This window comes from Thunnus thynnus, chromosome 11 (genome assembly GCF_963924715.1).
Source record: "Thunnus thynnus chromosome 11, fThuThy2.1, whole genome shotgun sequence".
NCBI lineage: Eukaryota > Metazoa > Chordata > Actinopteri > Scombriformes > Scombridae > Thunnus > Thunnus thynnus.
In genome coordinates, this window is record NC_089527.1 from 23769636 (window position 1) to 23797151 (window position 27516).

Sequence of the window (27516 nt, forward strand, 5' to 3'; positions counted from 1 at the left end):
CTTCTTCCCCAACCGGATATGGAAAACTGTGGTAATGCTGGTGTCCCTACTTTGTTTTCCTGTCTGAGGGTTGTGGTTGGCTGAGACATGTGGCTGGTCTTTCATGTCAAACTGTCTAACTGAGTGAGGGCAATTGAGCACAAAGGGTTTATTAAGGATAATTTAGAGAAGTTATCGAATACCCTCATTGTAATCAGTGCCAAGCTGAAATCACTAGATGGGTTTGACCACTGGACTGTAAGTGGTCAGTAATATTGATAGCACAGTTAGGGGTTTATTATATAGGTTTAATGTCTACCACTGGAGTTAAATTCTGTATTACATACTTACCATTACATGCACTCTGTTTCAGACTCGGATCAGAATTTGAGCACAAAAATACAATGCTAGTGCATCATAAAAAAGAAGTTTGACAATTTGGAAAATATGCTTATTCGCTTGCTTGCAGAGAATTAATAAGATTGACACCCCTCATGTGTCCGTATGCTTAGTATGAAGCTATCTTCAGCAGCCAAGGATAACTTTGCTTAGCATAAAGACTGGACATGTGGAAGTTGCTACCCAGACTTGAGAACTAATTAACACATAACAGGTGTAAAAATAATAATTAGCCATTTTACAAGGGTTAAGAAATAGTTTGTACTATTAAACAAACAAGATAAAATGTATTAATGAGTTTAGAGGTGCTGGTAGGCTAGCAGCAGTTTCCCCATGTTTCCAGTCTCTGTGCTAAGTTAAGTTAGCTTCATATTTACTGCAAACACATGAGAGTGGTACCAAAATGTAATGAAACTCATGGCAATAAAGGAAACAAGGGTATTACCCAAAATGTTGAACTTTTCCTTTAAATGTAAGGCATTGAAGTCAGATGGAAATGGATATCGGTAAATATAAAAACAAGATTTATTGCTGAACATTGTCTACATGGTACATCAAAAACAACCGCAGTCATATAACAGATGTGGAAAAAACTTTGTTTCTCTAAAGTTTTATGTACATTTTGCATGTTTGAACAGAAACACATAAATTATCATTTCACAATGAAGCGCAGTTTATTGTTTTTAATATATATTTTATTCTTTTATAAAATACCAGAAAAGATTGCATGGGCATTAAAAAATACAAGTCTTCTGTTTCCAAGTTATCCCATAGAACCTCTGGGCTCAAGTTTTGGCTTTTTCACAATAGATCAACAATTTGGCTGAAGCTGTTACATCCATGACATGATATTCAAACTTGAAAACTATCATCTGTGATCCCTGGTACACATACTGTATTTCACACCATATACATATATGAACAAAAGTTTAATACTGTGCAAACTGTAACTGCTAATAATCTCATAGGGCCAGTAGAAGGTAAATTCTGCATGTCTGTGTGTACTTGTGTTCTTGTATTTTACAACATCCAAATGTACAATCAATATATGATTGGTACTTCATTTCTGTATACAAATGAACAATCTATGTGTGTGTTCATAGCCATGCAAGTATTGGGAAGTATTTTTACTTTCTCTTCTAAAAGCCCGAGCACACACAAGATATTCAATAACAATCCCTTGATAAATAATATCATACAAGTTATTACATTTTGGGAGCCAGCTTCCCAACATTTTCTCTGTTATTACTGTATATTCAACGTTTTGGTTCACTCAAACTCCTGCATTCTTTCATCCATTGTGACATGTTTGATAAATAGAGAAATTAAGACAAATGTTACACCCCATAGAGTTGTGTGACACCTATTAGTCCTGTACAGGTTCATACCTGGGAGTTCAAACAGAGAGACCCATCTACAGTGTCCATGGTAACATGAAAGAGAGGCCCACTCCCCCTTGGGCCAAGTCAGGCGTCTTTGGTACTCCTCTTCTTCCTCACCACCAAGGAAGTCACCCTTCCTGGACAGCCCTGTGGAGGGCTTACCACTTCCCAGGTATGGGCGTGCCGCACTCATACCAACCTACGTAAGTAACGTGCGACTTCCCTCCAATCTCTCCGAAATTAACAGGTTCCTGTCTCATTGCTCTGTAGAAGCCTGGTATAAAAAAAGAGAAGGGATGAGAGTCTACATAATGAAAACCAGTATTAATGATTTATTAATGGTTATGGTAAACCAAAATACCTTGTCTGCCTGGTAGCTGGTCAGCTAACATCTGGGTGCCAGTCCGTCCATCCAGGAAAGAGTCCACAAACTGACAGTGGTCCTCACCATGCCCTGCCTGATCTCCAATGTTGTAGAACTTCCCTGCAGAGATGGAGGAGAAAGTATGTTTTTGGCTATTAAAGAAATCAGGGCACAGGACCAATTTTCTGTCTGGGGCTGTAATTGGTTTGACTTCATGATTCATTAGAAAAGGTCTTGGAGGAAGGTGTCAGGAGAAGAGTTCAAACTACACTTCAGTTTGAAGGACATCCTCTGTTTTGTGTTTAGAAAGTGTTTTGTGCTAACAGTCGTGAAACCTTTGAAAAGTATGTTTTTTTTCTGAGATATCGGTTGTATTTTTGAAATAAGTTCTATGGTTTTGTTTCTTATGTATTCTTGTTACAATTTTTTTATTTAATATTTTTCAGCTGTTTAATGGTCCTGTTTTCAGGTGCATCACTCATGGTTGTCTTTTTATTTATTAAGTGATTGATTGTAATAAATACATGACCACACAAAGAATCGGATTCCGGTTTCCAGTGGCTCTAAATGTACTTGCATACAATGTACACTTTTGCACACATGTAAATATACAGCTAAAGACGTACAGCAGGCTAACAGAGATCAGCAGACATAAACATATAGCTGTTATGTACAGACTTGTGACTGACTTGTGTCTATTTTGTCACTGTACAGGAGCGACCAATCTAATTCTCTCTGGACCATCTTCAGATCTTGAATGAAATGATCTAATCTAATTTCCTAATTTAACATCATCAAGACAACATAGCTGCAAATTCATTAATGGGCACATAGATACCCTGAGCCAGTCCAACCATGTTTCAAATCCACAGCAGACCTAATAAGTGAAATAAGTGAAGAATTGCATGTTCCTCTATGGATTCAGGACATTTTAACCCCTTAATAATGTTGCCAGAAATGCACAGTTATGTTATGTAAAACAAGGAAGTTCCCACAGAGCTGATATTTTGAAATGTTTTCAGAAGTGATTTGTAATTTGCTGGTGGCCATAAGGAGCTGCTTAGTTCATTAATGTTTCGGTGGGCTGTAGTTACCATTGAGAGAGTCACTCAGGTAGATCTTGTATCTCAGAGAGTTGCAGAGCTGGATTCCCACAAACTTTCGGTACCAAGTTCTCTTGACATACTGCTTCCCGTTGCATTCAGAGTAGGCATCGGTTTTAAATGGGAACTGAGTCCAGATGGCATCTTTTCCTGTGAGGAAATCATTAGATGCAAAAATGCTTAACGCATGTTATGTATATGACCAAAAACCAGGGAACATTCAACATTTTAAAATAGCATCAATTTTCTGCAACATACTGACGATAAGAGGAAAGGGCCATATTCACCTGAAACATGTTCGCTCACTCGAGGATCCGCTGCAATTTTGAGGGAAAGTTGCAATGAGTAACGTCATCAGAACAACTTACAATTAATACACAGTCATGAGACATCTTGGATATTGTGTTAGATGAATCCAAACTTGTATTAGAGCCGATTTGGCACAGTATTTACAGTGTTAAGCCCCAAAAGGCATGGCTTTGATTGCACAGGGACGCCACAAGACGCCAATTAAGCACAGCATTCCCTTCTTAGTGTTGTCATCATGAGTTTAAAAACACAACAGTTGATACTTCAGCTGCACTATGATCAGTGCAAATTTAGCTTCTAAATTAGCTTATCCTAATTACCAGGTGGATGATATGCCTCTGTTAGAAACCTCAGAGGACATCTGGTGAGCTGACAACACCCTTGAGTCTTAATCAGTCGGACCCCTTTACCATGTTGAAATCATTACACTAACAACTGCCTAATAGCCCACCCTCTGGGATGCTAAACAACGCTAATCATAGTCTGATGATTACCTACATATACAGTGGCGTTGACATGCAACTAATTATGTAAGAGAAAACACATCAGGGTTTATCAGGGATTTCCTCTTATGGTTAAAATGGATTAGATGTTTTGTAAAAACTTGCCTGATTCTGTGCTGAAAGACACAGGCTCACTGGAGGGTCCGCTTCCCAGCTCATTCTTCGGTGTTACTTTGAATTCATAACTGAAACAAGAATTACACATTAAGAACAAGAAATTTGAGACATACAGAAAAAGGAGTAAAACGTGTAATCCAAACTTCGAGGAGTTTTCAACCTGAATTCCTCCCTCCTCCAGAACTGAGACTCTGAGATATTTTCATGCCTTGGACAGCAAAGTAAGAAGGGTCACACACACACACACTCCGTCTCACACACTCACGCACAAGCACACATAGATGATGGTTATTCCATGTGCTGTGCTCAGATGTCCTGGCAATCGTTGGGTTAGCAAACCCAGCCCAAGGGAGGGTTCTGGTGAGTTTTGAGACTCCAGATGCTGAGATCTAATTAAAAACTCAGTGACCCATTCCAGCCAGATTTACTCAGCTTTCGTGTCTCCTTGGACATTTTGCATGTGCAAAACCAAACGTGATTCACTGCATTGACTTGTGCAAGGGAATTTGAAAAAGATGAAGTCTACTGTGAACCGTACTAATGTAATCAGCCAGTATCTCAAGCCTAACGTATTTGTTAAGCAAAAGGTTTGTATTTAAATCTTGTAAGCATGATGGTTGTTCCTAATCTGTACAAATGGAAGACTTCAGAAAGAGATACATCCTGATGAGTTCAGATACATACTGATAAAAGACATATTAAAGGATGGATTCACAATTTTTCAAGTATGTCTCAAAACAACAGTCAGGTGCCCAAATGAACACTGACATAGGTTTTTCTTGCCATATTCATTCCCCTTATTCATACTGCCCATTAGAAGATCCCTTCATAATCCAATTACAATGTAAGTGATGGGGGCTAAAATCCACAGTCCTCCTTCTGTGCAAAAATGTATTTAAAAGTTTATCTGGAGCTAATATGAAGTTTCAGCTGTCCAAATGATTCAAATCAAGTAGATATCTTTCAGTGTTACAGTCTTTGTGAACCTATCCTTTAATGTCTAGCTGCAGTCTTCTGTTACATACCTGCTCTCTGGTTTGAGATTCTCTACTGCTGTGTGTGTCTGGTTTGTCGTCAGTATGGACACCTCCTCTCCATGAGGTCCTTTAGTGGTGGATATAACCTCATACTCTGACAAAGGAGCAGAAAAATCCCCAATGTGCTTTTAATAAAACAAACATGCTCTAAATTTCAACTCTAAACAACTACACATTATCAACACCATTCATTTGTCAGGAAATGATTTCTTAAAGTCCCCCTCCAGTTAAAAAGATTTTCTCTTCTTGGTCCTTCAGTTGGATGTTTGAGCTTCACTGAGCAGAATGACGTAAAGTTTGACACTAAAACCTGTTTTCATATTCATCTGCTGAAGCTTAAATCTGAGTTTAAGGCATGTACCTACGAGCGTGATTTGTGACGTCACAACTAGTTTGGAGGCAATGGAGGAGATTTTTCAATGATGGAGAAGGATTAAATGTTATTTCAAGAATTTTTTTACAAGGTAACTGAACATTTTTGTGGAAAAAACATATCAGACACAATGTATTATTCCAAGCAGAGGATTTTTATATCTCCTGGAGGGGATCTTTAACCATTAGTAAAGCCAATATATAAACCCTTTCCATAAACCATCATTAGAAAGTAATAGTAAAATATATTTGGATGCAATGGAGGCCTTTAAACTTCACATTTCAACCCCAACCATCACATTTTGCTCTATGTTCTCACATTGCTCTCATCAAAATAACCAACACTGCACTCGCCTCTATCTCTACAAACTTCTTAAATGGACACACAGCATCATTCATAACCGACTCATCTATCCATGGCCATCACTTTGTCACTCATAAAACATGTTTCCAAGGGATTTATTGAATGTCTTAAAACAAAATTCACCATTTTAATCATTAACTCTATTTTTAAAGTGTCTGCCTTTCGTTTGAATTTACTGTACCTCTGGTTTCATTGTCGGTCTTCTGCCAGTCAAGAATGACAAAAGATGGGCAACCTTCCACAGTAACCACAGTGAGATTGGAGGGCGGTACGCGGGGAGGACCAGTTACATTCTGATCACTGCCCTCCTCCTCATCAGGGAAATAAGCGAGGGAGGAGGTGATAGAGCACGGCTCATCTGGCTTTTTATCTGTCTTATAGATCACATGAGGAGCTGTGGACAGGTACAATAAGAATAGGAGTTACAGTATTCACGTCATATCCCAGCCTTAACACACACAGTATGTTGCTACAGAGCTGTTGATGTTAATAATGAAGCATTTAAATCTGCAGTGGAAATGTAAAATGGCCTGATGAAGTCTTACCCACAAAGCGCTTCCTGCCCATGATGTCTAAATCTGATGCAGGCAAGGGCCTGAATATGGAGGAGTTGTCATTTAGGTCAAAACGGCTGCCTGAAAAGGAAACAGAGAGAGGAGTTGGAGTTAGTTTGATGTGCCAACAGTCCCTGGCAGCTCTCTCTGTCCTTATTTTTACAGCTCTGGCCCAGGTCAACGACCAGCCCGCCCAGCACCTGCTCTGGCCGGCACTCTGGCTCTCTGTCTGCCTATTCATATTCAACATTTTCTTGTTTTTCCGTCTCTAATACTAATATACAATACACACCTGCAAGCTACATCACCTGATTATCAGATGCATGCATTGTCTCATACTCTCGCACTCACAGCTTTTTCAGTTACATATGCTCTCACATTCATGGAGGTCATTTTGCTATATTAAAGCAGCTATGATGTTGATGATGATGTAACACTCCTCTATGATATTAAAAGTACTCATACTGTTTATGGCTGGGGCAGAGGAGGTTGTCTGCTGTCTGCGCTCTTGTTTAGGTTTGGCTGTGACCAGTGGGAATGGCTTCAAGATGGACTCCTTGTCTCCTTGTTTCAGGTCCATGGGTTTATCTGAGGACAGAGAGCAGGAGGAGGAGAGATCAGTTATTCACCCTCATCATCTGACTCACAGTCATACACAGTTGTGATCCATCTGCTCTGGCCATCCTCACTGAGCAACTCAGTGGCCTTTTCCTGGCTGCTGAAAGATCAGAGATTACTTGTTGTGTAATATCTCTTGTGCTCTTTATAGGGGGAAAAGGTCTGCCAGAATACATTTACTGACACCAAGGGTGCCCAGATGCTCAGAACCATAGTGCGCTCACACACACACACACACACACACACACTGGCTTTGTGCACACAAGTACAATTATTTGAATCACAGTGAGACAGGAGAATGAGCGAGAAAACAGTGAGTGAAACAAAAAAAGCCTCAGCGACAAGACATCTGTGATGAGCTGTAATGTTAAGGTAAATGCTGTTTTGTGCATTAGGACACCTTGTACATTTTATTGCAAGCTACTGTAGTTTGAGAGTTGTGAGCCCTTTTTATTTGCAGAGGATAACTTAAAGCAGCGGTTCTCAAACTGGTAGGTGTAGAAGCATTGCAGCATTGCAGCATGACCTTGTGGAAAAATGCGGAGTGGAACTAAAGTTGAATAAATCTGATACATGTGGGAGTAATAAACAAACAAGAGTGCTTTCACGCTAGCAGATTCATTTTAACAAGCTTCATTCAAACAACAAAATAAGTGTCATGTTTCATAATATTTTCTGCATTGAAAGGGGAGCATGGAAAAAGAGGTTTGAGCACCAATGGCTTAAGGAGCAGCTTAGTTTAAGCTGTTGTGTGCTTAATTACAGTATACAAGACAAAGTGCAGCAGTGTTCAGTGCAGCCATCACTGTCGCCCTCACCATGGTCACTAGGTTTTCCCACCAGGTTGGTTCTCTTGTTGACAGGAATAGAGGGACGCAGAACTGCAGGGAATCATGGGAAACAGAGTCCATTTCAGATTTAGAGTCACAACTGAGACAGAGCAACAGGTGGTCGGCACTGAAGAGGAGATACACAACTGAAAACAAATGATGGTTATTTTAATTGTGCAATAATGGTGAAAGAATGCTGTGTTTATGGGTTTGAAAACAGAGGGATATTTAGCAATGCAGGAGACTGCTGTAATGCTGTGGGCTGTGAAATGAGTGTACACACACACACACACACAGGCATAATACAAGGGACAATAAAGCACATAAAAAGCCAGGCAGATTGCATGTGAAGTGCTGCCGCAGAGCACTGCCATGGTCTATGACTGATGAAAACCATGTCAGTGTTAAACTACCTTGAAGCCCGTTTTATCCACTCAACCTAAAAAACACTCCAGAGGAATAACCAACAAATTATAAAAAGTTAATCCTAAAGATGATAGCTAAGTAGCAGATCCAATAACTTTTTTATAAGATTTTGACTCTGTTCTATTAAAAATTATTTTGGATCAGTTGCAATTGGACCACCGAATTTTCCACAAAATTCCCGCATTACAAAGCTACAATAAAATAAAGTTCAAGCCAAGCTATGAGATGAAAACCAGATCGGTTTCAATCTAAACTGAACACAAGGAATGAGTTGGCTTTAATGAGCTGCATAAGTAATCACAAGAAAGTGCAAGGTTTTGTAATGAAAACATCTTTGCAACAAACCTTCAAAGTCAGATTTTAAATGTAAAGAATTTAGCATGATTTAATGTCATTAAACAAGCAAATCTTACTAAATTTTGTTGTGATATCTTAGAGGAGGTAGAGAAGCCCTGAGTGTCTTGACATACGAAATCTCCTTATTATTACTTATTTCATATCTGAGCTGTTTAGATATAACCTGTTTTAAGAGTTGGGATTAATTTCTAAGGTATCCACTCCCTTTGCCAGTCATCACTCTCTTATCTCAGAGATTCATTAGTGCTCATTCTGACAACATAATTCTGTAGTTGTCTAAGCTATCCATATCGAGGCCAAAATACCTCAAAAACATTTCTCTTGGACTTGTTTCCTCCCTGGGCATTGCTGGAGTTGACCTCACCGTAGTCTGCATAAATCAATGATCTCTGACTTCTCTTGATACTCTCAAGAGAAACATCATCTGCCAATAAGTCTGACTGATGAACACTGAGAATACATTCAAGGAGTGCCTCTGACTCACACATGGTATAGCTAATGGCAAGCATATGCTTATACATGAAGTCACACAATGGTGATGCAGTAATTTGAATGCCAGCCTCAACAAATACAAATAGAGTGATGTCATGCTTTAACTGGACAATGAATGAACAGAGCCATAGTGATGTAATGTGATATGATGTGATGCAACAATACATATGTCAACAATACATCTACATGTTTATAATATAATCTGGCCGACATCCTATAGTTTCTACAGTGGATGCTTTTGAATTCCTGTTGTACAATAAACTTCCCAAATAGCAAGCCGAGCGCCTGATGTGCTGAAAGCCTCAGAGTCAGATCTGTAAATTTAAAATAGATTTGAGTGGTGGTTTCCGTCAGATAACTTCTTCTAACATCTTCAGGGTGAGAATGTGAAAATCAAAAACACAGAGATTTACGTTCAGTCTAGGAAAATATTCCCACTGAAATACATACCAGTGTCTCAGGGGTTGTTGTTTTTGCAACACACACTCAGATTTTATGGATGGGATTCATGAATGGACACTGTCCATTACACACCTGCAGTCCACTATAAGCACAGTTTTGAAATAAATTCAATTTGAAATGCCAATGTGAAACTGAGCGCTATAAAACTGTTGAGGACATGCTCTAATTCGCGTTTCGCCAAAGCATGCTCTAACTTTTGCTTACTGTACTGAGTAGCAGAGTGCTGTTCAGTTTAATGAGTTAGTAATGATGATATTACTAACTCAGTTTCATGTTATTTATTTCCTTCATAAAGGAAGCAAGGTGGACTATGTGTGGATTCTGTCTTTTAAAAAAGGTACAAATGGTCATTAGGAGCTTTGTGCTTTGATGTGTTGCAGGGTGGCAGGCAAAACAACTATTCTTTTCTGTAGAGGTGCTTCCAGAGAGCCTTGCGACTCCTTAAAGACCTCTGAAACCACCCAAGTTTCCAGAAATAACACACACCAGCTGTGACATGAGACTGAAGCACAACCTCTCTTCACAACTCCAAGCAACAAGGAGTGAGCGAATCGTCACCATTAATTTATGTGGTCTAGACGTGGTTTGCATTACTACTTGAGATGGATTCAATTACTCTAATTAACTGAGCCTGCCTGGCAGAATGGAAATAATGTGATTGACCAAGAAAAAAGGGTAGACCACATTCACCTTTCCCAACAAGCAGGCTGAAGCTGTTCTAAAACTAATTCAAACCAGTTCCTGATTACAAATTCATATGTGCCGTAGACTAAATAATGTGGCGAGGACAAGTATATGCCAAAATTAGAGTTATGTGGCTTCAGTCTCAGTCAAGTACACGCTACTGGGACTATACATATTTGAAAACACAGACCACAGCTAGACACAAAACATCACACTGACAGGCAAGTTGAAAATCACAAAGCATGAGAGGATTGTGACAAAAGCACAGATCAGTGTGACTGTGTGGGACAGGACATAACAGTGCCTCATAGGTTAGTGAGTGAGGAACACTGAAAGATGATTATCTTGGTTTGTCTTTACCAGTTTTGTCTTTGGGCCACACCACAGGTTTAGGAAGAGCATTGCCCCTATGATGCGCCCCATCGGCTGTTGGAGGGAGAAAAAGGTCTGTTATAAAATGTTTTGTGTCAGTGTAATATACATACCAAATAAGAAGAAAGTCAGAAAAGAGAAAAAAAGATTTTACTTTTGCCTGTCTCACTATTGAATGTCAGCTGCAGACTTGCTTGTGTTTTTAGCCTGCTTTTACAGATGTGCTGGATATACAAACGGAATTGGCATGACTTTAAAACATAAATTCTATCTCTTGGCATTTCTCATTATCCATTCTTCTATAACTCTTTGGGGAGTGTGCGGGTGTGTTTGGGAGAGGAAGAGATACAGAGAGAGGAAGAAAAAGAAAGACTGGCTATGGTGGCTGTACTGTCTGCCCAGTGCTTGGCTTGGCATGGCTGGTGTAAAATGTGGTGTATCCTGGCCAGTGCTGTGGCCAGACTTCCCACCGGGCCAACAAGAGGGACCATAAATCATGTTAACGATCATGACCCCAGAGACGCCACTGCTGCTCATGGTAAAGGTGTGAAATACACACAGAGAGGGCCACAGAGCACATGTGGCAGAGCATGGAGAGCACATGGACTGTAACAGGAGATAAAGCAGAAGATAGAGTGAGAGGGATAAAGGTACAGGCATTCTATTGTATGAATTAAAACAGATCATGTGCTAAATCAAGAGTCTGTTTGAGTCTGTTTGTCTTCTTCTGTAGATGCACAGCTGCAGACAAAAGAATGAGAGAGTGCTGACAGGAGAGGATAATCTGAGGTAGCTGCTTGGGAAGAGGGATTTAGAGGAAAGGAAGTGAGTGCTCCATTACCCCCAGGTGTGCTGGGGAATATCTTGGGTTGAGAGTATGGTCTGACACCATTACGAGTGGAATGAGGAGGAACTCTGGTGCGAGACTGCGTTGTGTTTCTTCCTGCTGGAGGAGCTGATGAGCTAATGGGAAAACGAGGGACTTCAGCAATGGAGGATCTGGTGACGCCAGTACCTAGATGAGCAGAAAGGCAATTGGGGAGGTTAGGGTTGATCCTTTTCCGAGCTTGATAGCTTTACCTAGATGGAATAAATGATAGTGCAAGTCAGTGAAAAGAAAGTAGAAGAGTGGACGATGAGTGAAATGACAGAGAGGCATAAATGAAAATCTGAGAAAGAAAAGTTAGCCAGACTGCGCTGGTTGTGAATGGGCAGGAGTGAGGTGAGTGTTCTGGGCTGATAATGAAGGCACACATGGAGGCAGGGACAATGATGGGGTGGGGTGTGTAGGGCGTAAGAATGGAGATGGAGATGGGGAAGCGGTGACATCATCCAATGGTTTGAAGTACAACTGAAAGCGTTGGGTTCCATGGGTGGCTTGACGAAAGCAGAGATGGTAATGGGACAAACTTGTCATGGTGTTTACCATGATTGTAACTACCAGCCTTCTCTGTAGCCAGGGCAGGTCTTGGTAGAGGCTTGCCCTCTTCTGGTGGACTAGGAGCTGTATGAAAGAAAACTCACTATTTATTCACTATAACTCAACACTATTAAATCATTATTATTTAAGATAATATGTATACAAATATAATTTGACTTTTAAAAGGAGCATGTCCTACCCCTATTTCTTAAAACACAATGAGATTATTGTTGGTTTTAAATCAATGGTAACTAGAAAGGGCATTTTTTTGTGATTTTGACACTCATAAAGAGTCAACTCTTACATCTAACAACACAATAGCACACTCTGATTGGAAGACAAATTGATTGCACAGGCTAACTTTGTTTTACCAGTTGAGAACATTTAATAATGGTATCGAAGGTTGCTAAACATTTTAGCAACTCATTGAGATTAACCGAAAATCTTAATTTAACTGATTTTATTTACTAGATTCTGACAATAACTATCCAAGTTTTCTTTGAAAACTCAATACATATACAACAAAAAATTTAATTAATATGCCCCTTTTAAAATGTAATTTTAGATAATGTCTTAATACTTAAGTGTGGATTTCTGATGGGAAGAAAGTAGGGTCTTTACCCGTAGGGACTCCCTGCCTTGGAGTGACCTTGGTGAGATCAGAGTGGGTCCTGGTCTTAGGAGGTTGTGGTCGGGGCCTAGATGCAGGGTGTGGCTCGGGTAGAGGTTCAGAACGGGACTGAGTCTGGGCCAATCTGGGTTGTGATTGGGAAGTGGGTTGAAAATGAGGTACGGGATGGGCCTGGGTCTTTGTTGAAGGCCCTGGCCGGGTCTTTGGCCGAGGTCGATCCTTGGTTGGGGTCTTTGATTCAGGTTGTGGCTTTAGCTTCTTTTTTGACTGAGGATCTGGTTGGGACTTGGGTTGGTTCTTCTCTAGAGGTTGTGTCTTGGGCTTGGGTTGGGAAAAATCACTCTTTGGTTTAGGTGTTTTAGGTGGTTGGGCCTTAGACTGCTGCTTGGTGTGTTTTGGCTCAGGTTTTGGTTTTGGTTGTGGCTGAGGCTGAGGCTGAGGGTTGGTCTTTGGTTGAGGTTGTGGTTGGAAGGTGGGCTGGAAGTGGGCCATTGGTTGAGGTTGTGTTTGAGTTTGTGGCTGAGTTGTAGATTGTGATTGTGGTTGACGTTGGGATTGGGTGTGAGTCTTTGGTTGTGCCTGTTGTGTTTGAAGTATGTGCCGTGGTATTGGTCGAGGTGTTTTAGGATTTGCCACTAATGTGGGCTTGGAAGTGGGTTGAACTTGCAGATGAGGCTTGGTCTGGGTCTTAAGTTGAGGTTGTGTTTGTGGGTGTGTGTGGTGTTTGGGCTGTGTTCTTGAATGAGGTTGTTGTTCAGACTGGAGCTGGGGTGTGGTTTGAGGCTGTAATTGGGGATGTTGCTTTGGCTGAGATTGTGACTGAGTCTGAAGTTTGGGCTGGGATGTTGCTTGGGGTTGTGATTGAGGTTGGCTTTGGGGTATGGGCTGAGATGTTGCTTGGGGTTGTGTTTGACTTAGGGTCTGGACAGTGGGCTGGGATGTCTGTTGGGGGTTGGGCTCAGTTTGGGGATGGTGTATGGGCTGGGATGTTGATTGAGGTTGTAGTTGAGTTGTGTAATGGGGTTTTGGCTGAGGTTGGAGTTGAGGATTCGTCTGGGGCTTTAGTTGAGATTGTTGGGGTTGGGGCTTTGGTTGTGGTGTAGGTCGATACTGCGGCTGTAGCTGGGGGTTTGGCTGAGGTTGTGCATGAGGTTGGGACTGGGGCTTTTGTTGTGGTTGACTCAGAGGATATCCTCCATATTTCTCCACATTTGTCTGGGGGTCTAGCACAGAGGCCATGGTGGCTGAAATGTGTAGTGGAGGGCGTAGCCTGGGAGCTAAGGGGACCTCCAGGAGAGGAGGCAAGAAAGATCTGGAGAGGTCTCCTCCTCCTGGGTGGTGCAAGAGAGAGAAAATATGGCCATGATGCCACAACACTGTGCTGTAAAATATTATTTCAAATATTATATTCTGTAGTAAAGGTTCTTTTATAAAATGAAATAAAACATAATGTTATTTTATTATCTAGAAAATGACAAAAGCAAGACATAAAGGCAATGGCTGAACAGCTGAAATTTAGATCAGCAGAAGTGCCAACAGCTACTGGCCTGAGAACTCACAGATCTCACAGATAATCTTGGACTAAAGCACAGGTTACACAATATCTTCTACCTGGCACCAGTCTGATAGAGGGGATCCAATTTCAAAGGCATACAGACCATATGGAGGTATTTGCAATGTAACAACCGTGTTACTACAGACAGACTCAGCTACCACAGCCAGGATGTCTGTGAGCGACGGCCATCCAAATCCATTGGCTGTGCCTCTATGACACATGAGGGTTTAATAGTCACTGATTGATCGCTTGCTGTGGGATTTTGATGGACCATTCTAAATTGATTGTTCAATCTGATCAGATGCTCATCTCAGTGATGAGAATGAGAGAAAAAGAGAGGAAGTCAGAAAATAAGAGAGACAGATAGTGAAAAAAACAACAGAAAGGCAAACAAGCAATAGATAACATGGCATTCTAGGCCTTTAGTACCTGTACTCAACTTTATGGCCATGTAATGTTAAAAATACCTCTGTTTTGAGGATTGTTGATTAATTCAATGGAATCTGAACAGGAATCACAACAATGGTCATCTGATTTTTTCCTGGAATTACACTTTATATATTAAAAAGAAATCAAGACTAGCTGTGTCTCAATTCAGAGACTGGATCCTCTCAACAATGCGGCCCATGACAGTCGGTCCCTCAGAGAACCAGAGGGCCAGATTGAGCCTGAGCTCTTCCTAAATGAGACAGTCTAGCGTCACAAACACCAAAACTATGGCACATTCAGGTACTCCTCGGGTCAATCATTCTCAAGTTAGTCACTATAAAGTTGACCTCAAATGCTGAACAAAGTACCACAAAATACCAAATTGGGTTTTGTGATACCCAAGTTTACAGTTTCACTTGAACACAAGATGAATAATTGGTCTATTCGATTGTATTTGGACATATCCAGGCCCGAATTGGGACACAGCATGTGTATGACAACACTCTGGTTTTATGTAATAACAACTGAGGGAAATTGCAATATACAATATATATAATAAAAGATGAATGTGAGAGAAGACGACAAAGGGAAAGAAAAGAAGAAGATAAGAGAGATTCTGCTGGAGTTCCTGCTGGGGAGAGAGGAATGTTTGGTGCATGCAGTTTGTCATGCAGACTTCACATCTTCGACTGCACTGCATTGAAAGCAAAAGCTTCAGGTTTGTAATCAGCACAAATGGTGATGAACAATTATACTGTACATACTGAAAGATCAAGTCTGAGTAATGAAACAGAGTAACATATGGACATAAATAGTGTTATGGACTGATGGAGTTTGTACTGATGAAATTACAAACGGCAAAGAGATAAGAGACGGGAAAATTAAGACAGTGCATTTATTTGAGATATGACTGATCTGACTGAAATGCAAGATTACAAGGTTGTCAGTGCTGATCAAAGGTCACCACTTTCTGGGGGGCTGGGAACAGGAGCCCACGACATGTGGTGACTCTAGATAAATGGTATTAATGTTCCAGTTCTCTATAGTACTGTTGGCTGGCAGGCTTGTCTAAGTGATTTACAGTTTGAGTTATAATCTGTGATTCATTTGGGTAAACAGATCTTGAAAATCAATCACTATAAAAATAACTGACAAATATAAAAGAACCTTAAAACCTTCATTAAAAATCACTATGAGCTATGTAGTTTTATGAAAATGCCATGCAGCCAAGGCCACCTACCTTACCCTTATTAAACAGCTGACACCATCAGCTCGCATCCAGGGAGGGCTGAGCTACTGTACTTGTTCAGAGCATGCCACTCTTGCTCATGCAGCTATCGACAGCCTCTCAATTATAGTCTGCCGAGTCTATGATTGCACGCAGCGGGAATGAGAGCCATGAAGCCTTTTTAAAACCATTATTCACTGTTTACCGATTTGCTGTTTGGTGACCAAAGGCACTGTGGGTCCAGGGGTCGACAGAGAATCCTGTCTAGTGGTTGCGGGTGGAGCTGAGAAATATAGTGTATGTTAGTAGATCTGGGAGAAAGCTTGTTGCTGTATGTCCTGTAGAATGTACAAAAACTAGTGTATGTTCATTAAACAACGAGCTAAGATTTCCTGCAAGATAGTGATAGAGAAGTAATAGTCAGACAGAACATCGAGATTTTTTCCGACCTCAGAATTAAGCTTTAGGTCAGAAAATGCATTACCAAGAGTTGTCTTTGAGCCTATGTTCCGGGTGAGGGGCACTCTGCCCTGGGTCCTGTTATGGAGAACTGACAAGGACAAGGGAGGAGAGATTAATGTCAAGAAGTCAACACAGAAGATGCCTTCAGGGTCCTGAAAAAAGAATTGGGTAGAGAAATTACAATAGCAAAATATGTTTTGGAGGAAAAATAATGTCACCCACATTACAATATAGTTTTCTTCAACATTATCGGGCCAATAATGTACACATCAACCAATATTTATTAAATGTTTATTCTTATAATATCCACGCCAGGCACCTAAGGAAAAATATGGTTAAGGTTAGGAAACTAAAAGATTTTTAAACCAGGGAAAAGTAGGTTCAATCTCTAATTAAAAAACATAAACATAGCTTTTGGTAAACTGGGTTGAAGTTGTTTATATATCTTGTTTATATATTGGCATACTGGTCTCCACGTAGTAATATTGTTTATAATTAATCTCGTGCTAAATCTTCATGGTCACACAATTTGAAAACAGCTTTACTGGTCTTGGAATCTGCAATAAACCAGCAAAACAAAAACTGCAGATTTAAAAACGTGAGACTGGATGTGATGAGGTCCAGCCTGCATGTTAAAATTCTTCCAGTGCTGAGTCTTAAAGCAGGGGTCAGTGAGAAGGGCTGAAACAGACATTTCTGGGCAGCGATAAATCATACCGCATTATAAAAATTCTGCTGCTGTATTAAATAGGGTTCAGTGGGTTTGACCAAAAGCAGCATGTCTCTATTGGCTTACCATGGCGAGGAGCAAAGGGGAAGGAGTGTGGACCTGGCGTTAAGGGTTTCTGGTGGGCGAAAGACAAGAAGACATGGAAGAATTTGTGAAAAATATAATTTAATGTAATGTAAGGAAATATCATCATAACAAAATGTCCTACTTCTAAATGTACACTCTGTCTTCAATACCATGTTTTTTCTGCCTCTTTCTTTGTTGCACAACTCTTAGGCCTTCAACTCCATGTCGAATTGGTAAACTCCCTGGCGAGAAGATTGTTATTCAAAGTTTCCCTCTTGAGGGGTAAGTGTTGTGTCTGATTCTCAGCAGCTGTGACACTTTATGAATATGAAGCTAGCAGCACATGATACAACAGCACTGCACTGTCCGAAAATCCGTGCCATCTTTCTCCTCACAACTCCTTTCCACAGTGTTATCGTTCCTTCGCTGTCCTTCATTTTCTTTTTTTCTCTCTTTTATTCCTCTCCAGAAGTTAGCTAGCTACAGACTGCTCTCTTGGCTCGGCCTACCCTGGCTGCACTGATGCTGTTTCCATTCAGCAGTTGGATGGAAAATTAATTAGGCAAACAACCCTGAGAATAACATACACTTACTAAAGTGCACAACATGGACTCTAAAGTATATTTCTTGTTCCAAATACACACCCTGTTCCCGAAAATATTTATTTTGAGAAGAGGTGTACCTTTGCAGTCACACCACTCTCGCATCTTTCATTTAGCATATTTGACTACTAATAGCACCTGTATCCACATATTAATACAATATGACGATTACGTAAAAAATACTGCAAAAAGGCCAAATTATAATATTAAGTTATGATGCTTTAGTTATGCTTTGATAAGAAATTAAAAAGAGTGCATCCAGTACATACCACAGGGTTGATGGGACGTTTGACGATTTTCCGGATGGCCTTGTCTAGAAACACAACACAAGATTTAAAAAATTAGGAAATTAATAGAAAGTGAGGGAGCTAAATAAAACCACATTTCAAACATGCTTTGCTCAAGATGTGTTTCATATTAAATGACTGAATAAGAGGGTTCCTCAGTAGTGGGTTAATACCACAAGTAAACCACAAGATGATTCACTAACACTATTCAGGATCTAAGGGTTCATATGATACCGTAATGGCACGCAATGTCACTGTTATTACTCCCACTTAATTGGCAGACACTTAGTCAGCATCTGCCATCATGTGTTCACATTAAAAAAAGATGGAAAACATTGCCCAATTAGCAAAAGAGCTGATCCGTAATAAACTGAACAAACAGATTCATGCACAGGTTTTTACAGACTGTGAAGACTAGAAATAACGGAAACAGAAAGATACTTTCTAAGGGGATGTGTAACATTATCTAGCAAAGTTTTTCTTAAACATACAATAACATCTAAATATTTTGGTCCACAGATAACCGGAAAGGGAGGGATGGTGTCATGAAAAACCAACATCAAACATACCATCTGTACTCCCCATGCTGATGTTGTGAATGACTGGCTTGCTCCACACTCCAGTGCCGTCCTTAGTGTTGGGCTGGACACCGAACTCATAGACTGTGTTGGGCTTCAGATTGTCGATGACTGTGTCACTCGTTGGGCAAGTCTGGTAGTTCCACTTCCTGTTCCTCTCCCGATAACGCACTGTGTAGTGTCTGGGCCAAAGAAAGATCAGAATAGAGCATGCTGATTGTAGATGTAGATAAACATTACATCTAAATTTGTCTATGAAGAATCTCAGTCATCCAGGTGAAGTGATATCTAGATGAACAAGAACTTTAAAGAAAAAAGTTTAAAGAAGTTTTATCAGTTCTGACTTGTGAGGAGTTCCCAGGCATTTAAACCGTTTTAGGGACATTCACACTTTAATGTCACAATAGAACTAATGAAGTACATCTAGATACTGTAAAATCAGTATTGTATACGAATCTAACAATGTTAACAATGTTCTAACAAGCAGGGTTGGGAGTTTGATCTTACTGTATGTTCCTTCTGAGAAAAATGTATGCGCTCAATACAAAAATGTCCATCTCAAGGTTTCCAACGTCAAAGTGTTGATGCTGTAACAGAAAAACTCTTCCCACAAAAGGACCAATGTTTCTATTCTTTTATTCAGAAGACACACATGAAACTAATATTAGAAATAAAAGCAAGAAGAGATTCATTCCAAAAGGCGGAGCAGGAGATCAAGTTTTTTATCAGATTCTTCCAAAATGGTTTTTTACATAAAGTTTCAATTAGGAGATGTTGTTTAGAGAAGGAAAACTTTCTCATACAGTACACTATGTGGGCGGATTCTCCTAAACACCTGTGTGCACAGTCTGTTAGGGATCCACTGCTTAGTAACCTGAGAGACTTAAGGGAGTCATATACTGTTTATACAGTTATACCAGAGTCTCTGCACCAAATGTCTGAGAGAGAGAGAGAGCGAGAGAGAGAGTGACTTAAGCTTCCACCATCTGTTTCTGTGCTTTCCAAAACTACAATACAGCCAGTGGACATGAAATGAAAAAGCCTGAAAAATAATCTTCATGCACTTGTGCATTCATGTGATTGTCTCTTTTTTCAGCACATCGATGAATCCGTACCAAGCTGTCTCTCTGTATTTGCAATGTGGTATTACAATCAAGCTCTCGAGGACAACGTGCACGTGTGTTAGTGTGCAAGCTCACCCATCTTCCAAACAGTCATTCATGACATTGCCTTCATAGGGGGTTTTCAGCAGCGTCCCCCAGGACAGGAGAACTGAAGTGGGCGTCACTGACCCAATGACCAAGTGTAGCGGCTTCTCCAGTTCCACTTTACCTGCAAACAAATGAACATTAACATTAATGTCCACCTCAATGCCAAAGTGGCCATGCCTTTCATGCCTGAATTCCCTATGAAATTCTTGTAGAAGCATTACCTGTGCACTGCTTTTTCACCTCGTTGGTTGGGATGGGCTGGACAGCAATAAGGTACTTGGGCTCAGCATCTATAAAAAGACGAACTAGAGGTTAGTTTTACAGATCCTCTGAGCCTCCATAGACACAAACAGTCAAAGTCAAAATATGCAATATGCAGTTCACTAATGCATCATAGTCATCTGGTCCTTGTCTGTTTGTGGAACCCACCAAACTCATTCTCATAAGGCTCTCCGTTCTCAGGCAGCTGAATGAACTGTTTGGAGAACATGCTGCTGCCATAGCCCAGGATGTAGCCTTCAAGCTTTGTGTCAGTGCTGGGACGCAAAAACTTCATCACGATGGTGTCTCCAGTGGCGCTGATACGGACTTTCATGTTCTGACGTCTCACTGGGAAGGCAGGAGAAGACACAGTTGTTTCATGTAACATTCAAGTAGGTTCTTACTCTTGTTTTGTTTTTGAGAAGATCACTGCACTTATGACTCAAGGCTATGGCTTCTAAAGCACATAGGGAAAGCTGTCATAAAGTGCAGTGCCTACAACCCTCAAACAAACTTCTTTCTCCATTTTAGTCTTGTTTTGTAAAACCAGAAAAGCTTACAAGGAAGAGATTGAGCACTTCTGCTCTCCATCACTTAACAAGCACGCTAGGAGTACACACAGTCAAAGCAGGCTTGCTGCTGGTTTAAGATGTCTGCTGAGGTTTAGGTTTTACCAAAAGTTAATAGTGGTGATTTTATTAATAGAGTACAAAACTAGAGCACGTACCTAATAACACTTTTTATTGTGTGCTTTCTAATTGGGTGAGAACATGACTTTTATAGACACTGCAGCTTCTATATGAGGAGTTTGTAGGCGAAAGATATGTCTCTGCTCTTAGAAGTGGCTTTTGAAACAGATATGCTGTTTTTTAAATTTTAAATCAAGGTCTTATGAAACCTTGAGGTCAGCAAGGCATGATTCAAATGATTTGATTTGACTAAAAAATGGTATGAGATAATACATTGCACACACAGACATTTTTTTCGCTTACACACACACACACATTTTACAAGAAACTGCACGTTTCCTGCCAGAAGGGACCTCCACAGAGCAGAGACCCAATCAGCCAAGCCTTGGGACAGATTTTAGATGAGGACAGGCACAAAAGGGTGGAGCATAGTAATCTTGAGCCAACAGAGGCTACAGATGAGCTCATGTTTACTGGCCAAGGCAACCATGACAGCTTGAACTTGGTCTGACATTGCGATTGCTGAAATGCACGTGTAAAGATCAGAGACCTGCAGAGTGTCAGTTGGACAAAACAAAAACAGGAGTAAATCAAAGGTAGGTGAGAGTGGCAGATTTGACTATTTCATCCCACAGTTGATTACTTGTATATTGGGTGGAATGCACAAAAATGTGATGATTTCTGTGAGTGTTCAAGTCTCATTTTTACAGGCGAGCTCTTAAACCTGAAGACTTGGAAGGAATATTTGATAAAACTTTTTTTGATTTGTCAAACATCTTTTTCTAATACAATGAAACTTTTTCTTTCATTTTATCCAAACAAGAAGAAGCCATTTTAATCAATATCACAACTCTGTATGCTAGTAGCTGTAGCTAGCTTGTGTTAAATTTTAAGCAACAAGTCTTGATACAATGAAGCACATCATAACGAGTGAACTGACAAGCAAACTCTAGGTCCCTGCTTGCACAATCAATTGATGAATTTGCTTATTTTTTTCTCATTACTTGCCTCTGCCATTTGGCCTTCAACACTAGCCAATAACTTGGCAAGCTAACAGTTAGTCAATTTATTACAGGCATGCAAATCAATATCAGAAAACTCAGATGAAGGCAGCTGGGCCAGAAGTGTGACTTATGACTGACAGTTGGCAAGTACACATGTAGAACAATAAATAACCACCAGGGTAGATGTGACACACAAGTTTGTCATATTAATCCCATTTTTATTAGATTTAAGTGTGTTTTATTTTGAACATTTACATCCTCCTCAAATCAACTTAGAATTTAGAGCATTCATACATTTAATTATATTTCCACAGGCTCTGTTTTTGTCATTTAAATTTTTTGAGGTCTACAGTGGAAATCACAAATGAGTCTATGGAGGCTTAAACTTTCACCCCTCATTGTCTTCGAGGCTTAAAACAATTGACTTTCTGCCTGGGTTATGGCTTGTACTATACTCTCCACAGCACATGTCCTTGGCTCATATTTCAGCATTAAATGAAATAGTGGAACTTTGCATGAGGAATAATGCCAGCAGCTGCCAGATGCCAAAACAGACACTGACAGCGAAAGAGGGGGAAGCCCTGAATTTGAAAAATACCCTTGCACTTTTCCAGCTATGTGTTTCCTATCAAAACTGCATTTGTTTTGCTTCTCCCATCAATATTTCCGATAAAACACGAGTGAGGTTGGCTCACAGGGTGGGGGGCTCAGAGCATATGAAACATTAGGAAACTTCTGGCAGCACGTTTTTAAAACTCCAGTACAAGAAAACACTGGCTTGCTCCCACGACAACCCATCGAAAGCCTGGCCATTTGGCCCACACACCTCTTAGGGACTGTTAAGACTTATCAATATTTCCAGAGTAAAATGAATAAGGCTTTAGGAACTGATCCAGTCACAGCTCTAATAATCAATCAACTACAGTACAAAGGAAAACTATTGACATTTAGCTAGCCAGAAAAAAATCTCTAAGCCACAAAGTCATGTTGTGCGTGTTTGTGTGGGCCCGCAACGAGTCATTTCAGATGACTAATGAGGAAAATAATGGCTGATTATTTGAATATAAATTCATCATGAGAGCAATTGTACTGGTGACTCTGACCCTGTCAAACTAAAAAAAAACAGTGATTTACTACCTCATCAAATGACATGTAGCCACAGTGTAATTAAACCCATAACCTTAATACCCAATCAAAGCAAACATTCATTCTAACAGAGAGAAAATGGTACAGTGCCATGATATAGCCAAAAATGGATCTGCCTTTTAATAAATTTCATCTGCAGGTTATGGAGAATTTCGAAACAGCTTCACGAATGTCATTCCTACTCACAATTTGGGGTGGCAGTCTATTATATAATATACTGTAAATCTCACATTGAAGACTAATCCCTTCAATTAAAACATCATGACATGAGCAGACTATCTCCACATGCATCCCAAGAGAACACAACCAATTAATCAGCGCTTACTGTACGAGGAAATCCATCATAACACTGGGAGGTGGCCAATAAACATGTCAGATTATACAATAAACAATGCCACATCATTCAATAAACATTTCACCCTTGTAGTCATCCTGTTTTCAACTAATATCCAGAGAATGTAATCCTGCTGGCTTGAAAAAGAGAAACACCCTCAAAGTGGAAATTCAAGCTTGGCTCAGCAGAGCGGCGATCTTGGATCATCAGCTGTGATGGATGATCCTCCGGGAAACTGAGTAGGTTAATGGGGTTGTCAGCATAACACGCTCTCTTCACTTTCAACTGCAGTGCAACATGATATTTTTATGTGTGTTTGGTGTTTGGAAATAAATATTAAGAAGTGCATCTCTACAGTATTCGCAGTTCTTTGGCATCACCTTTCCACATGCTGATTTACTGTCATTAACGAACCACAGATCATCACTGCTGCAAGTTCTTTACACCGTCTCTCGCCTCTCTTTCAGTTCAGATGAAAAGGACTCTATTCAAGTAAATGCTCTAGAATAAATACACTGAGATCATCTCAAGACTTTTCCACTGAAGCTGATGTGTGAACTAATGAACTATAAATATCCAAAGCAAAGCCTCAAAAAAAAAAAAAAAACTTGGAGCAGGACTACAAGGCTTGTTTTGTTTTCAAAATATGCAATGGAACTTTCCTCTCTTTGTTGAAATGAATGTGGTAGTTTTGGTGGATGAAAGTGACACCAAATAATGAAGTCATGTCAGTTTGTCTTGAGTCAGAGTGGCTGAACATGACAGCTGGGCTCTACAGACTGACCAAATGAGGGTATAAACACTTTATAGTACCCTACAACCTGAAAGTATCACACACATACACACCCATTTAAATCAATTCAACTGACAGTAGATGCCATACACACACACGTATTCTGACTTTGCGTGCATGGTGCCCTAAGTCTCAAAGTGATTTTACGCAGCTCTGGCGTACAGTATTTCGCCCTCTCAGGTTTCTATCCTGGAAGAGGAGACTTGGCTTCACGCACCGTGGAGACAGAGACAGATGTTTTATGGCCCTTGGTAAAACAGTCACCTTCATTTAAGGCAATGAAGTGTGAAAATCATCTGAGCCCCGTGCCAGCCGGAGCGCAGAGGGTTTGAAATCATTTAGCTGGTGTGCAAACGACAGCTGAACTGACCTATATTAGCTCTAACGGGAATACCCGGAGCTGTAGACTAGTGTAACTCAGCCCATCAAATATATACCGTAATTCAACTGGAGCTTTCTTGATCCCACCTCTCAGGCTCACAGGAGGGGATGCCAGGAGGCCTCACCTTGCGGCGCAGCGGGAGAGAGCTGTGCCTGGGATTGTACTCCCACATTTTCCCCCACTTTGGCTGCTTCCATGTTGGTCTCTCTGCTCTCACATTATATATTCCCTTGTCAGATTCAACTGAGCAACAGCTGTTTTCCTTTCCCCTGTGGCACAGCTCCATCCCATCCTTCTCCTCCTTTACTCAATCTCTTCTGTCCTGTATGTGTCACCAGCCATCTTTCCATCAACCTGATCCTCTCTCAACTTCCTAAAGTGCTTTGAATTTATCTGTCTTGTCCTCTAACCTCCTCTACTTTCCTCTCTACCTCCATATTTCCCTCATTAATCTGTGCAAGACATGTGGCCTTGTTTTGTCTGGCTCAGCAGCAGTTTCCAGGCCATATATTGTCCTGAAGTGGATCGGTAGTAAATAATGTCTTGTATTAAAAGAGTTTCAACTCATTCAGATGCAGATATACACTCATAATTACCATAAATGCTGTGGGAAGTACAGATCATCTAACAGCACGTAGACCTGTCAGCTCTGACAACACTGTGTTGTCCGATAATATCTTTAACAAAAGAAAGCAAACACACGTCATTGCATAACATGTTTCATTCTGAAACCAGCAGCCTGATCCAAGAAGAACAGAGATACAGACTTTTAACTCTCCTCCCAAAGCAAAAACACACATTCCCCCTTTCATCTAGTTTCCAAAACTGCACACTGTGATTTGTCTGCGTGCCAAGTTCAGCCAGCGATGTTACGCACTGGAAGCAGCCTTTTCCACCGTGCTTACCTCTTTATACTCCAGTCTGCTCACCTCAAATCACTTTTATTACCATCAAAGTCTTCAAAGGGTCCCCAAATTTAACCCACAAAATAGAGCATGGCTGGAAAGTATAGAGTCAGAGATGGAGAGCCAGAGTTCAGTGTGTTTGCAGTGGGATAATGAGACTATATGGAAAACGTTTGTGGAAAATATATTGTTTTCCAAGAATGTCGTGAGAATCCTAATCAGACCGAAGAGGTGCAATATGCTATAATCTACTTATCAAAGTGAGTCTGTTTTATGGTTTCCTTTATGTTGGAAAAGAAAACTCTGTATGTAGGAGTAAAGGGTTTGGGAGCTCTGACACTGAGTTATCTTCAAACTGGTGATAAATCCCCTAAATAGCAATTTGGATTGCACATGATACATATGTAATATTTACATAATGCAAAGACATTGTTGTGATAATCTTCCTTCTGTACTTCTGTTGATACTTTGGAGATATCTTCACTGGACAGCAATGATGTGTCTACAGCACTGTCTGTGTTTAGTTTTAAAGACTCTCTTCAGATGGTTTGATTTAAAAAAAAAAATCCATTAATGAGATAATGTAAAACAATAAATATTTGCTTGAAGCAACAAATGAAAGTAATTAGCCAAATTATACACTTGATCTGCTCTGTTGGCACAGTTCCAGGAAAGTCATCCTACCAGGTTGTCTACAAGTCTAACCTCTAACCCCCAACCTGGAAACACTTTCATTAAAACCTGTGAGCAGTAACTGACCTATTTCACTGTGTCTGCTCACCTCATTTCAGGGAAATGTGGATTAACGACAGGGATCGTAAAAGCACACAGTTTCTAATCAGGGCAGTTTGAAAGTCTAACAGGTGGTTCTTGAGAAGAAAAACTTACTTCTCCTCCTTCCCTTTTAGGAAGAATCTGAGAACTTTCAAATCCCTCATTGAATCTATTTAGGTGATTTGTTTGGAGGGAGACAATATGTATAGTTTTTATTCCACTCAGTGCAGGAACAAAACAGCTTCAATAATTTTGAGAAACAAAATGTATTGATAAGGAAATATTTAAGAACTTTAGCTCTATAACTACTTGAATGCTTTGAATCAGCTATTGGAATTCAACACTAATCCCTTTTAACACCCAGCTTCACTATACTGCTGCGTTACCATATATATATATGCATATGAATGCATATGTACTGCAATACTGATAAGTTGCAGCTGTTTTTTGTGGACACAGAAAACAAGTTTGTTGGAAACACAAGACTACTTTTGTTTATCTTTTGCTCATTGTGTGCATCTGGGGATTTCTACAAAGCAGAGGCTGCAAGATGCTTCTACCTTTTTTATCATGTTAGAAACAAGATTTGTAAATGACACCCATCAATCATTATATATCATTAGTACAGAGTAGGCTTGCTTAAGTTGCAGAACCTTTACTGTTGTCATGTACTCATAAGACAAGTATGAATCTTATTAACCTAGCATGCATTTGGCAGAAGGTAGAGACAGACTATGGAAAAGTAATCAGTCCATCACAAGGAGAACACAGAGATGTTCACATCCAAACATACAGTATCAGCAAACTGAAGTCTCTGGTCCACGTGACTTGCATGGGTCTTGAGACTGTGTAGGGACACCATGATGAGCAAGCATCATCATGGTGTCCCCTCACATGCACACCAGGGTGAGTGACTCATATGCATGTCCAGAAAATGTATATGTCACCTACCTCTGCTTCTGCGTGGAGCGGAGGGATCACAGAGAACTATCCCAGCGATGAAGACCATGAGGAGAAAGACCAGAAGGCTGTGTGAGTGCTGCTGCATCCTAAACATCATGACTGCTGTGGTCGACTATGAGTCTCAGGTGTAACAGCTCAGAGATCTCTCAACACGGTTGCTCAGTGGTACCTTGCTGACTGAATAAATCTTTTGTAACAGGTTGAGTGTTATGTGTGCTGCAGCTGCAGGACTCTGCAGTGGCTGGACTACTTCTCTGAGCTGGTGGCTCTCAGGACTAGTGCAGCTCACTGGACTGGACTTCTGGATGCAGCAGGCTGCTCCTGCACCATCTATACCTCTAT

The 27516-nt window shown here is 40.4% G+C and overlaps 1 protein-coding gene across 5 annotated transcripts; it reads right to left on the reverse strand.

Moving 5' to 3' along the window:
• Positions 1–879: 879 nt before the first annotated feature.
• On the reverse strand, positions 880–27516 carry LOC137192916 (target of Nesh-SH3). 5 transcript variants are annotated; one of them, XM_067603971.1, is made up of 23 exons: positions 27163–27516; positions 20353–20532; positions 20145–20213; positions 19912–20044; positions 18704–18894; positions 18117–18160; positions 17246–17294; positions 16472–16537; positions 16193–16270; positions 12766–14106; positions 12151–12228; positions 11566–11739; positions 10713–10778; positions 7920–7982; positions 6949–7071; positions 6475–6564; positions 6111–6323; positions 5182–5287; positions 4145–4224; positions 3515–3544; positions 3219–3377; positions 2122–2244; positions 880–2034 (listed from the first exon to the last, which is right to left on the reverse strand). In XM_067603971.1, exons 1-23 carry the CDS (start codon positions 27269–27271, stop codon positions 1919–1921), a joined length of 3681 nt encoding a protein of 1226 aa, XP_067460072.1. In that variant the 5' UTR covers positions 27272–27516; the 3' UTR covers positions 880–1918. The 5 variants fall into 5 exon arrangements, with proteins under 5 accessions (XP_067460072.1, XP_067460073.1, XP_067460074.1 ...); XM_067603972.1 differs by lacking the exon at positions 16193–16270; XM_067603973.1 differs by lacking the exons at positions 12151–12228; positions 12766–14106 and having other exon boundaries at positions 27163–27506.